This window comes from Sciurus carolinensis, chromosome 13 (assembly GCF_902686445.1).
Source record: "Sciurus carolinensis chromosome 13, mSciCar1.2, whole genome shotgun sequence".
In the NCBI taxonomy this organism is placed as follows: Eukaryota; Metazoa; Chordata; class Mammalia; order Rodentia; family Sciuridae; genus Sciurus; species Sciurus carolinensis.
In genome coordinates, this window is record NC_062225.1 from 81,270,919 (window position 1) to 81,284,397 (window position 13,479).

Below are 13,479 nucleotides of genomic sequence, written 5' to 3' on the forward strand. Positions count from 1 at the left end.
GGTTGTTTTGTTTTTTTCCGAGTCAATCTCTTCACTGAGAAATAAGCAAGGGAAGGGATACATGGGTCACATTCTTACCAGCCCTGAGACAGCGAGCTCCTGCTCTCTGAGACCTGCTGCAGGACTCTTGGTGCTGGGCCTCCTTGGCGTCCTCCTTCTTTCTGTGCCCCCATCCCCTGGCACACAGGTGTCAGCAGGCACAGCCCTCTTTTCCTTGCCTGAAGACGGTAGGCTCTGCTCTCTAAGATCTTCACTCTGTCTTAACTTGGCCATGTGCCTGTGACTTCCTATTTACCACAAGAGCACAGCAATTCCTTCAGCATTTAAGTGATTATGATCCTATCAGAAGAAAAGGCATGACTTCCGGTGAACACGCACATACACACACACTCACACTGAAACAGGAGAGCTCTACCTCTACTTGGCACAAAACTTTCTAAATAAGAATCCAGCTGTCACACTGGACCCTGTACAAAATATGAGTTTAGTTAACAACAGAAAGAAAGCTTCCAACACCAAATGGCAGAAGATTAATTGTAACTATTTTATATTATCAGAAAAATGCATTTAAAATGTAGTAACCATTTAGAATACCTTGAATAGACACAGAAGAACAAAATAATCTGTCTCTTTGCAAAGGATGAGTCTCCAGAGAGATGGTGGGAAAAACTGGAAGCAATAGTCTCTGTTGTCTGGCAGGTAGGTGTTTTGGCTGCTCCAAGTCAGAAGAGAATCCCTCAGAACTTCTCAGATAACAAGATTACCGCACTAACTACACACAAATAATTCTATGCTGTTGTCCCAGGAGACACTCCAGGTTTTTAAAGCTGTTCTACTCCCACCCAGGGGACTGGAGCAGAGCTCACACGCTCTGGGGCCTGGGCTCCCTGCCGCTGTTGAGGAGGTCCGTGAGCTCACTGATGTACTTGATGGTGTACTTGAGTGTCTGGATCTTGGTAAGGGGTTGGCCTCGCTGGCTGTAGACAGGTGGCAGGTAATTCCGCAGGGTGTGCAGGGCATCAGCCAAGGTCCTCATTCTGAGCTTCTCCCTCTCGCTGGCCTTCCGTCTCCGCTGCACAGACATCTTGACTTTGGGGCCCTTCTGGGCCTTGGGGCCACCAGCAGCCTGTAGGTAGGCAGGTTGGAAAGCTAACATATTATAGTCCACCTCTACTAGGCCACCGGCCCCATGGTTGCTACAGTCGTTGCTGCCCCCATTGCTGGCCCCAACATGCCCACAGGGGAGCCCAGCCCCAGCTGGACAGGGAGAAGAAGAATAGGACTCCAGTGACGGAACTGGAGAAAGGCTCTGGGAGGGGGAGGCCTGACCCAGCTCAAAGGGCCTCGCCCTGTTTTTCCAGTCCCAGGAGGACAGCAGGCTGGGGCTGTCAGAGGAGCCCAGGCCATCCTCCAGGCTCAGGAAGGTCTCCTGCAGGTTGTCCATGCCCCTGAGACAGCTGTGCAGGGAGCCACTCCCTGGCTAGTGAGAAAGCAAGTTCTGCTGCCCGGCCACAGAAGAGCCCTCTTTTATGGTGGTGGGGGAGAAGTGATGAAGTGGGAAAGAGGGCCGGGTGGAGGGAGTTCAAAGGAAAAACCAAGGACCAAGATGGAAAATGAACTCTTCAGGTGTCACTTTCTCCTCATTGATAATTAGCATCCTCTAGCTAAAATGTCTTTAAACAGAAAGGCCTCCAAGAGAAGAAAAAAGGAATTATCTTGTTGTAACTAAACCAATTAAGGCTACATAACTAGACTTAGCATTGTCCTGTGGAACTCGTTCATGAGGGAGCCAAAGAAAACTAGCCTGGGCATCTGCAGCAAGGGGCGGGGTGGGGGGTGGCCGAAGGTCCTGGTGGAGAAGAGCAAAGTGCCTGAGGGCCTCCGGGCCCCGCCACCCAGACCTGGCTATTTCAGAACAGATGGATATATTGCTGGAGAAGGGGCATGGTCGCAGGACAGGCAGCTCCTCTGAGCTTTGATTCTCTCCTATGTCAAACGCAGACAATAATAACTCCTCACTCCGGGGGCTGCCCAGAGGTTGGCACACACAGAAGGCCCACAGCAGGCGCCAGTTTCCTCCTTTCCTTACGCTCTGGCAGATTTTCCCAGGTTTTAGAGTAGAGACATGTCTTGAATAGTCTACACTCAATGGCAAAGGCCAACAGCTCCAGTAAACCCAGAGACTTAACAAGAAGGAAAGATACTTCAAGAAAGTGTAAAGCCCTCCCTGCTTTACCTGAGCAGATTTGGAGTCTCCCTAGCAAAGAGATGCCAATAAACAGAAAACTCCTGAAAGTCAGGGAGTTTGCAAGAATACCTGGCATTGAGCCTCCAGAAGATCTTTTTAAAATCCAGCTGTGGAGTCACACCTTGGTTTTGAAATGTATGGGGAAGTGTGAAATTAACAAGGGAGCCTGTTTCCCCACCCCAGCTCCAAATGCCACTGGATGTGTTAAGTTGGATGGCCCTGCTAGTTTGCTTCACTTCCTATATGTGCTGATAGACCCTGCATTTCCGAAGTGGAGGCTCAGATTCCCCATTTGTCCCATAAACATAGCTTACTCTCCGTACAGCTATTTCTACCAATTAGTACTAACAAAAGAGTTACATTTTAACGTTAACAGGCCCTTCAACATAGTTACTGAGGTTCCTTCATAATTATTTAAAAGTCATGTCAGAGACCTAATTAGAACATTGATGGTATTTTTTAATTAGCAAAGTTCAGGGAAGAAAAATCTCAGGCAGGTAATTTGTAGAAGAATGCTCTTAATTTTACCATTTACTAAAGGATAGTAAACCAGAACTTGAAAAATAATACTAATGAAATATAATACATGTAGTAAATAATTCTTCCTCCTTTTCTTTCTCCGCTCTCTCCTTCAACCCTTGCTAAGAAGCCTACAATGTGCTCTAACTATTTAAGCAACTTCACGTGTATTATAACTAACTTTCATATAATAAAACCCCAGTATTTCACAAATGAAAATGCTGAGACTCTCAGAGGTTGAGACTCAGTTCCAACCTGATAGGAAGTGGCAGGGTCACTAGAAAGTAGTATGACAAAACTCCCCTGGAAGACTCCAAAACTCGTCATATTTTAAATCCGTTTTCTCTCTTTCAGTTGGTGTGGTAGAAGCCCGTAACCTGAATGTGATTCAACGAGAGTGGATTCCCCGTAGATGCCAGGTGGCCAGGGTAGTCACTGCCCTAGTGGCTCTCGGTCCTTCTAATCTAAACCTTAGAGTTTACCTGGAACACTATCTCCATTCTCAGACTCCACAAATTCTTTTATCCGTTTTTACAGATTGTTTCTGAAATTGCTAACTTCTTGAAGTTCTATTTTGGGACATTTTATTTCCTAAATGAGACAATACCTGCCAAATCCTCGATAAACTCTGGACACTTAGTAGGTGTCGGTTTTGTTCTTGTTGACACCGTCTCTTCATCGTCAAACCACCAGGACCAGAATAACTTCCTGCACTGTGACTCTACCACTCCTGGCCCCTGGTCCCTGTCTCCCAGTACTGCTGGCCCCAAAAGCATTCTTAAAATAAGGCAACTGCCTGGCTTAGAGGCTTCTCAATGTACACGCTCTCTCTGGTAAGAAGTGAAGCAGATCCAGACTTGCGTTCATCCCACTTGTCTTCCAAAAGTGTTCTACCTCAATCTGGGAAAATAAAGGTGAAGGACAGTGTCGTACCATTGGTACAGACAGGCCTAGGCTTGGGCACACAATAGCTGGGTTTTTCTGTCTTCATTAAGAACAAAGAAGCATTGGAAGACCTAGAGTTTAGCACACAATAACCAGGGTTTTTCTGACTCCATTAAGAATAAGTCTAGGCTGGACTTGATAGACCCTTTTGGAGAGAGTGGTATAGTGGAAAGATGAACCAGTGGTCAGTCCTTTAGGGCAAATGGCCCACCCTCTCAGGACCTGCATAATTTAACTTGTAAAAGGAGACAATAATACCTGCTTTGTCCTCTTTATGAAGAGCATCTGTCAGCTGAAGGGAGTGCTGAGTGTTGCACCAAAAGGCTGCCCCAGAGATGGAAACAGAAAATCCTAAAGTGCTGGCCTTCCAGAACTGTCTCTTTCATCTTTTGAAACTAACAAATTAAGTGCTAAGCTTTCATATTCAGCAAACTGTATGTTTCCCACATTACTGAGTTATTGGGATATATAAATATTTAATTTAAATGCCATTCACTCAACTAATATGTATCAACTATTATGACTGTAATTATAACAGATTGTATAGAGGCCCCAATCCTGAGACACCTACTCCCAAGACACCTTGAAAATTTTCCTGGTCCAATTTTCCAAACAGTGACCTAGAGCAATCGGTTACCTCAGCTCTTGACTCCTGGGCCTTCATATTAACCTCTGTGCACATTAGAAAATGCTGAGCTTGGTTTATTTCCGCCCTCCTCACCTCCTTGACCCGTCACCTTTGTGTAGGGCAGGCTACAATCTCCACAAAGGATGGGGCTGTTCAAATACTGGTGAACAGATAGAAAGTAGTAGTGGTGGCAGGAGTGTAACACTTGGAGTCAGAATGAAGCTGAGTGTAACACTTGGAGTCAGAATGAAGCTGCATCAAACTCTACATCTGCTGCTGAATAACTTTGATTTTGGACACATTAATCCAATCTCTCTTAGCTTCAGCCCCATCTGTGTGACTGTCTCCCCAATACTTGCCTCCTAGAATATGTACTTTCGCCAGACTTACACTGTCAGCTTTAAGTGTGGTAACTGCTGTTGCTGTAAATATCAACTTTGTGTTGAGGAAGTTCTTGGTCCCTTGAGTCAGAAGAAGTTAGAGTCACAATATACACATCCACAAACACTTTACTCCCATTTTCTCTTGACCTCAAGTCACCTCTGGTTAGAAATCCTCATGTGACAATTGGTATCATCCTACATATCATGTTAGTATGAAGTTATAAAAAATTAAAAATTGAGGGGCTGGGGAGATAGCTCAGTTGGTAGAGTGCTTGCCTTGCAAGCACAAGGCCCTGGGTTCGTATCCCCAGCACCCCCCCCAAAAAAAAAAAAAATTGAACCTGGCTTAGTGGAGCACACTTGTAGTCCCAGCAAATAGGGAGGCTGAAGTAGGAGGACTGCAAATTTGAGACTAGCCTCAACACTTAGCAAGACCCTGTCTCAAAATAAAAAATAAAAAGGGCTGGGAATGTAGTTCAGTGGTAGAGCATCCTTGGGTTCAACTCCCAGTACTCCCCTCACAAAAAAAATAAAAAATAAAAATTGAGACTTGACTTTGAGAGGTGTAAAGGGCTATAGAAATATGATTCAACATTTCTAAGATTGACGAAAATAAAATTCAATGAAATTGGTAATTAGTAATGAAATTATCCACTCCAAACCTGGCCGCACTGCCTTATTGTATAGCACCAGGCAAATCAACATGCAGGACAGTTCACTTGTTCAAAGCCTGCCTTGTGGGATTTGGCGCAAATACTACATGTGGTACACCTACGCTGTCTGCACAGTGGTGTCTCCTCCCCAGTTTACTGTGTTGAAATCACTGAGAACAGCCACAGGACGCAAGGTTTGGTTCAAATCCCACCTCCTCCAAGAAGCTTTCCCTGCCTGCCTCAGTCCTCAGAATTTCTCCCTTCTCCAATCAGCAGCACTTGGATTTGGTCCCATTCATGTGACATTTCCATTTACTGCATGCTGTTTTAGTGATCTACTTATGTGGATATGGGCATCTATTTAAGTGCCAAGTTCTGTGCTGGATGCTGAGGACAGAAAGTAAATTTGAAAACTTTTGTCTTCAGGAAGTTCATAGACCAGATAGACAATCATCTTCTTAGCTCCTTGCACCATGCTAAGACCTAGCAAAATAATCTTCTGTACCTTCAAAAAATTTCCTATGTAATTAGGGGAAATAAGTCATAATTTATGGGTGATGTTATCACCACCAGCCCTGTTTTGCTAATAAGAAATCGAAGACCAAAAAAGCCACAGAGCCTGCCTGAAGTTCCACACCCAAACACTGGTAGCCCCAGGGTTAGAACTGCCAGGGGACTGGAGTTCAGGCTGTTAATGGCCAGCTCTGCTGCCTCCTGAAGACAGTTGGCGGCATCATCCTGACGCCCTGCTGAACTGTTGAGGCTGGAACTCCAGCTTGGTCTGGAAGACGGACTGGCCTATTAATTCATGCAGCCAGTGGAGACAGGGCACCAGAGACTAGCCATGCGCGGGGCACTGCTGGTCCTAAAATGAAGTACTGTGGTACCCTCCTTATCCTCATCTTCATTGTTCGAGGTTTTAGTCACCCCAGGTGAACCGTGGTCTAACATATTAAATGGAGAATTCTAGAAATAGACATATGTTTTAAATTATGCACTATGTAGAGTTGTGTGATGAAATCTAGTCTGTCCCACTGCATCTTGTCAGGGACATATCTGTCCAGCATACCCATGCTGTATATGTGACCCACCTGTTGGGCACTTAGCAGCCCTCTCTGTCACCTGGTGGACTGTTGAGGTCCATCCGTGCTTGTGCTGAAGCAACCTTGCATGGCCTTCGTCATTCACCTAACTTCATCTCATCCCATGGGGTCTTGGAATGGACCCCTGGTGGGTTCATACTTTCTGTCCTCATTCCTAGATTAGATGGTGGGCTAAGACAGGCACCCACACAACTACATTCTATCCTGGACAGTGGACAGGCCCTGTTCTCACACCCCTGGGAGTACCACGTGTGTACCCATGTGGCCTTTGAGACACTGCTTCCTTGGTCACATACGCAATCCTCCCAGTGATGAGAGCAATACTAATATCATAGTAATAGGTTTATCCAGTGCTAAGTGCTTCACATGGCTCACTCCATGTAAATCTTGCAAACATCTTTTTGTGTTCCTATTTTAAATAAGAGAAAAACTGAGGCTTAGAGGAGCTCAAAGAGTCATTCCACATGACCAGATGAGGCAGAGGAAGAGCTTGATTTCGACTCAGGGATACTGCTGGCTCAGGGAGCTGCAGCGTGCAAAGAGGGAATTGCTCCCTCGGGAAAAGAGAGGTGAGAGAGGGCTTGGGAGGCCCCTTGCCTGTTGTAAGGTTTGCAGTTTCTTTACAGTTTCTGAGTTTACAGCTCCAGAACAGAAGGCATCTGTCTCCTGCCCTGCATCACCACCACTTCTAGTGTTTTCTCTAGCCTCGAGCTCACATATTATCAAGCAGGAGATAAAGATGATATTTATGCTTTTCCCTATAATTGGAACTTTTAGAAAGAATATCTTATTGTTTTATAAATCAAACACATTATGTGCTAGTATCAATCATTGTAATAACATTTTCCACTTTTCGGTACTTACAGCATCTTCTCTGTGCTGGGAGGTCAACAGAAGGGACTTTCTTGCTCACACCCACTCCTAGCAACATCCTCACAGTGCTTTCGGTAGGCCTGGCCCTCATCCTACAAAAGAGGAAGCAAAACTCAAAGGCTGAGGATGGTGCTCAAGGTCATGGGGCACAAGTTCTCTCGAAACCACAGCCTCACCCCACCGCTGTGCCACTGAGACACCTATAGCCACCTGCAGGCACGTCATCCGTTCCTGTCCTCTGAGCCTCTCCCTGAGACACTCAGACCCCTGGCCTTGTGTGTCCTGATTTCCAAAGCTGGTCTGGCCATTTGGGTTCCTGCCCACCCTGAGCACTACACATCCCACCCACCTTTGCCTCTTCCACAGTTCCTTCCTCCAGCCACAGTCACACAGAAGCCACTGGCCAGCCTGGTTCCTGGCCTTCCTGCCAGCCAAGGGATGGAACCACTGTTAAGACAGTCCGGAAAAGTTAAAAACTTGGACTCTTTCCCTCCATCATGCAGTCTATGTACCAACTATCATTCAACAAAAAATAAACAATTTGTGGCAAATGGAGTATAGTGGCGTGTGTGTGTGTGTGTGTGTGTGTGTGTGTGTGCGTGTGAAGAAAACAGCTAAGTGCAACGTGATAACCTCCCGATGTCCTTGACCTGGTAAAGAGAAATAAAAGCAGCACTCCCCTGTGTCTCAAGCCCCCAAGTTGTCAAGGCTGTGAGAGATTCAGCACATCCGCTGTGAGGTCCTTTAGAGCGTGACTTTGTCACTGCCATCATGCTCACTACAAACCGAGGCAATAGCAAAAGTGTTTGCCTCTCCTGATTTGAGTTTGTGGCTCATCGTAAAGGTTAAGAGTAATATTTTGGTTTTCCTCTCTTTAAAAAATAAATTGTAGCACGTCTCATGGTAGGTGAAGTAGATGATTTTTCACAGTCTGAGTCCCAAGCCTATGGACGGGGCCAAGCAGCAGACAACAAAGGAATGATAGACTCACTGGATAGGACAGAGAAGAGACAGAAGAGAAATACGCTAAAATGTGGAAATTCTTTAGCACAGAAAGGAAAAACTGCTGTGAGCTTCCCTGGGCATTCCTGAAAATTCCCTCTACCTGTTAGCAAAGGGGGTTCCTGAGGAAGGGCAGCGTCCTCCCTCTGGACCGTCTGAGAGACTTCCTTTCTCATGAGCACGTGCACAATGTGTGCTCAAGAGTAAGTCTTGTCAGCCCTCCACGTGGGTGCTGTGTAGATTTTTTTTGCCCACTGAATTAGACAGAGGCCAGGTCAGTGTGACTTTCTCTAAAAAGAATCAAGTCCAAGGTAGCCATGTCCCTGCAGGGTCACTGGCATCTGAATTGAAGACTTTTTTTTTAAAAAAATATGTTCATTTGGGAAAAAAGAAATCCAGTCATCTCATCTGCCCATAGTGAGAATTTATGTGGAAGACAGGAGGGCGGCAGAGAGGGGCAGGCAAGGCGTGGGGTGGAGAAACATCAGAGCAGAGGAAGGCGCAATAAAAAGAGGAAGCAGAAGCTAATTCTCCCCAGAGAGCATCAAGAAAGGATGTTTTGGTTATTTTTATTACAAAGGAATAAGTAGCAGCTCATCTTGTTCAAAAATTTTAGAATGTCAACACGTACCCCATAAAGTCCAGGTTTTCCACCAACTGGAGATGGGCAATAGCTTTGAGTGAGTCACCAATGATTCTTCAGCAACTGGCAGGCAAGATTAAAAAAAAAAAAAAAAAAAAAAAAAAACTCATGTGTTACATTTACACCTACTTCCCCTTTTAAGTCAGATTCTTTATTACCACTGGTATTTGGGGTGGCATTTTAATACCCATGTCAAAAAGTTGAAAGCAATTTGTGGGGAGGTTGTTCTTCAAGGATTACCCTCTTTTCTTGTCTGTCTATGGAACAGAAAAGTACAGTTACTTCTTGGTTCTTCTCTAGTGATGCCCAAACTCCCATTATTAAAAGGAATATTAAAATGTTTTAGTAGGATAGCTGCATCATGAGCATGTTTATTTTCACAAAGTTTGGCTTCTGTTTTTGACCATTTTTAAGTCAGATTTCTGTTATTTCCAAGTGAATTTCTGCAAAGTAAATACAAGGCAAAGAACACTCTAGAAAGCTATTCCTCAATATTTTCATATGAAAGAGTCAAGAATGATAGCCAATAGATTATTGCTGTGAAGAATACGATACACACGGATAAGAAAAACACAACCTTGCCATTGGGGAATTGAACAGGGGATGAATAAATAACTCACAAAAGAAGAAATGCAAATGACTAATAAACATGGAGAAAACGTCCACCTCACTGATAATCAAAGGCATGTAAATGGAAACAACAAGGAGAGGACATTTTTCACCTCTCAAATTGGTAAAGTTGGCAAAAGGTTGAGGAACTGGTCCTTCCCACACACTGCTTATGGAAGAATCAACTGATTCGAGTTTTAAAATACTGTGAAGTCACTAAAATACACTTTTGACTTAAAAGTACTTTTGGCAAAAAGACTTTATTCTATCAAATTAAACAAATTTGCAGTCAAATATTTATGGACAAGAATAATCACCATAGTTATGAGAATAAAAAAGTGGAATCAACTTATATATCTAATAACAAAGAAGTAACTTCATAAATTATACCCTCTTCACATGATGGAATATTATGCAGCTGATAAATAAATCATATTCATGAAGAACATTTAATATAGGAAATATAATATCATATTAGAACTTTTAAGCAGGACATATAAAACTTAAACTTTGATGCAATTTAAATTTTCTTTTTCATAGAAAAGCCAGTAAATGGTAAGAGTGGTTATTTCTGGTAATAGAAATGGCAAGTTAGTTTTTCTTCATTCATCTTATTTTGGTCTTGAGAGGTAGTCTAATGTCATGGCGGGGAGCCTAACTCTGGAGCCAGACTTCCTAGGCTCAGACCTTGCTGCCTCCACTTAACCATGTGATCATAGCAGGGGACCTCTCTCTATGTCTCAGTTTCTCTGTTTGTAATATGGGGATAATACCACTATCTATGTCACAGGGTCCTCGTGAAGATTAATATCCATGAACAAAATTTGGGTTAACTAGCTTAGGACATAATAAGCACTGAACAGTTGGAAGTTGCTAATATTATTCATAGTTATCTGTATTATGTAACTTTAGAAAAGTTAATTTTAAAATTACAATATTAAAAGCAGTGTCTAGGCAAGGCTGGCCTGAGTGGGTCCCTGTATAAGTGAAAGTCAGGAATCGCAGGTGTCCTCAAAGCATCTGGGTAGCATACTTATTTAAAAATTAAAAGAACAAAAAAAGGAAAGGAGGATGAGAGGAAGGGAAGAAGGGAGCGAGGGAGTAAGTAAGTAGGTAAGTAGGTAGACAGGGAGAGAGGGAAGGAGGAAGGGCAAAATGATAATAGGAAATTGACAGGCAGGACATGGAAGTCCTCACTGAGTCCTTGTTGGAGTGCCATACTCAGTTTGGGTGAGTAGAGATGAAACAAAAGGAGGCAAAAAAAAAAAAGGAGAAAGAGAAAACACTATTCCCACCAAGAAAAGATTCCAGTCTTTTCCCGCCCAGGAGAATGGCTGCGCTCGGCTTCTGTAGGCCCGGGACTGTGCTCCACCTCCGGCAGGCCTGATGAGCCTCTCCCACAGCCAGTCACAAAAGCCACATTCACAACATGCCCCCACTCCCCTGATGTGCAGCCTCCCAGGGGAGAGGGGAGCACCTTTTCAGAAGGAGAATTCCCAGGCTCCTCTCCTGGATTGGTAAGTCAGGACTGGGGCCTGCTAGTCTCTTTTTTTCTAAACAGTTGGGAACTAACGACTTGGACAGGTAGACAACCTTCCTGGATTCAAGAGCAACTGAGCCTAGCCAAAAGCACACCCAGCATGGGCCACTTTGTCACGATGGATAAGATCACAGGACACAGGGAGCAGGACTACAGGATCTCTAGACTCTATAACGCCTTGACATTTTCTTGCTACTAAAACCTCCCCTGGCCTCTTGCTCAGTAGTTTCCCCATTCCTGCTTCTACCCTGAGTCTTCTGGCAGGACCTGCTCTCTCCATTAGACCCAGGGATTTCTTTTTTGCATCAGTGACTCCTGCTTCCTTTTTCCAAGGCAGCCTGTGAAATGGAACATCTAGATACTCCTAGGAAGGTGGAAGTTCCTACTTGTAAGATCTTGGCCATGTGATACTAATAAAATAACCAGGTAATTCACCAAGTCCAAATGAGCAAGCATTGCCCAACTAGGCAACGAGGTAAATGTGCCAGAGAAAGTTTTGTTCTATAAGAGAGCCCTTTGGCACATAAAATAAATACATGTAATCTCCCTTAAAAAGTAAGTAAAACCTCCCCTGATAACTTCTCTGCCTGTCACTTAAGACTGTGCTTGGTTTAGATCATCCTGCCCTTCCAACTCTATGTAACCACCTGTTCCAGATGGTTCTGCACTGTCTTGAGACCACATTTCTTTTTTTTTTGTCCTTTTACTGGGCTGTGCCCTTCACTCTACCCTCCCTCCCTCTCCTTTGACCTCTCAGATTCTACTAGTCCTTCTAAGCCAGGACCAACCCTCTTGTCCAGAATCCCTGTCTGCTTCCTCCAGTCCTCAGTGACCACTTATCTGTGCAATCCAGGTCAGACGTTTACTGTATTGTCCTATATTTTTTCCGGTAATTTTATGTGTTAAACTTAGGATCTAGAACCTTCATAATTCTTACACAGAAATATTGTGTTTCAATTTGTAAAAGATTTGCAGGTGTATTATGTCTTTGGAGTATCACAACTCATGAGGAGGGTAATGCCATTGGAGAGTTGAGAAAAACCATGTGAAAGGTTTTCTTTTCTTTCTTTTTTTTTTTTTTTTAATGTTTACCTGTGGTAAAACTACCAGTAAGTGGCAGAATTAAAAGACTACCTCTGGGGAAAGGAATAGGGATTTCCCCTCAGGAAAACTTGAAACTCAGAGTATAATGAATGACTGTCTCTGTTGTCCAGACCTGCTGGAGGGGCAAGTCATTACTTTAAAGAACGGCTGCGTCCTGGGGCTGAGACTGTGGTGTCCACACTCGAATGGCAGGCTCCTTACCACAGCTGTTGCTGCCTTCAGACTTCGGACAACTGTTGTCAGGAGATGGATTCAAACAGAACAGAGGAAATGGAATCCTACCCTGATGACCAGCATGTATGTGTGTGATATCTTCCTCACTCCTAGCTCACAGTGTTTAAAGATAGAATCTAAGTTTTCCTTAAAGGAAGGCCAGGCATGGCAGGTGTAAGGGAGAAAGCCAGGCAGAGAGAAGGTAAGTGTCAAGCTAGCCTTTGCTCAGCTGTCTTGAGAATGGAACAGAGAGCCTGTGGGGGCTGCACAGTCGTTCTAATCCTTCACAGCAGTGCTCGTGATGACCACTAGACTGCAGAAGTATTCTCGGCCGAGCTGGAGGTCAGACCGTGGGGATGTGCTGAGGAACAGACAAGGGGATCAGAGATAAATTCCCCACTCCTCTCCCTGACCTTCCCCACAAGAGAAGCTTTTGCTTCATTTGGATCTGAGCACTGTCTTCCAATGCGGTTGCCACGGGGACTGTGTCCTGGCCTGTCTTTGATGCTCTTTCTGCCCATTTTACCTGTCATTAAAACTTCCTACTTCTCCCGCGCCTTTGCCCTTCCTCCTCCTGAACTTTCTCTTCGTGTTCTCTCAGGAAGACAGGTGCTCCGTTCCTTGCAGTGCCTCGGCTGGCGCAGGCTTTCTGCGGGGGGTGAATGGTGGCATTCCAAGGCCTAGCCTGTTCTTTCTGGCACAATCTGGCCAGTGAGCTCCTTGGTGGCTCCTACTGTGCCTATAGTTGGTGCTTCATGGCCTAGAACACGACTTTCCTGCTGTGGGGTAGTCCACCCTACTATAAACTAGGGGCAGTTGAGGGGCCTGCCCTCCTCATTTCTCTGCTGTTCGACTCCAGCTCTACACCCACTGGCTTGAGAAAGTCTATTTTTCTACTCTTTTATGCTCACATTTCTGCTTTAAATATCCTATTTTGTGTCGGGTATCATTTTCAGAGTGATGAGCCTTTGTGAACAATTTCCATGCATTTTGATTAGCACTTGATCTCGCAGTTT

The 13,479-nt window shown here is 44.6% G+C and overlaps 1 protein-coding gene across 1 annotated transcript; it reads right to left on the minus strand.

Moving 5' to 3' along the window:
* Positions 1-660: 660 nt before the first annotated feature.
* Positions 661-1,444, minus strand: Msgn1 (mesogenin 1). Its single transcript, XM_047521838.1, has one exon. It carries the CDS (start codon positions 1,442-1,444, stop codon positions 863-865), a length of 582 nt encoding a protein of 193 aa, XP_047377794.1. The 3' UTR covers positions 661-862.
* Between the last annotated feature and the right edge of the window lie 12,035 nt (positions 1,445-13,479).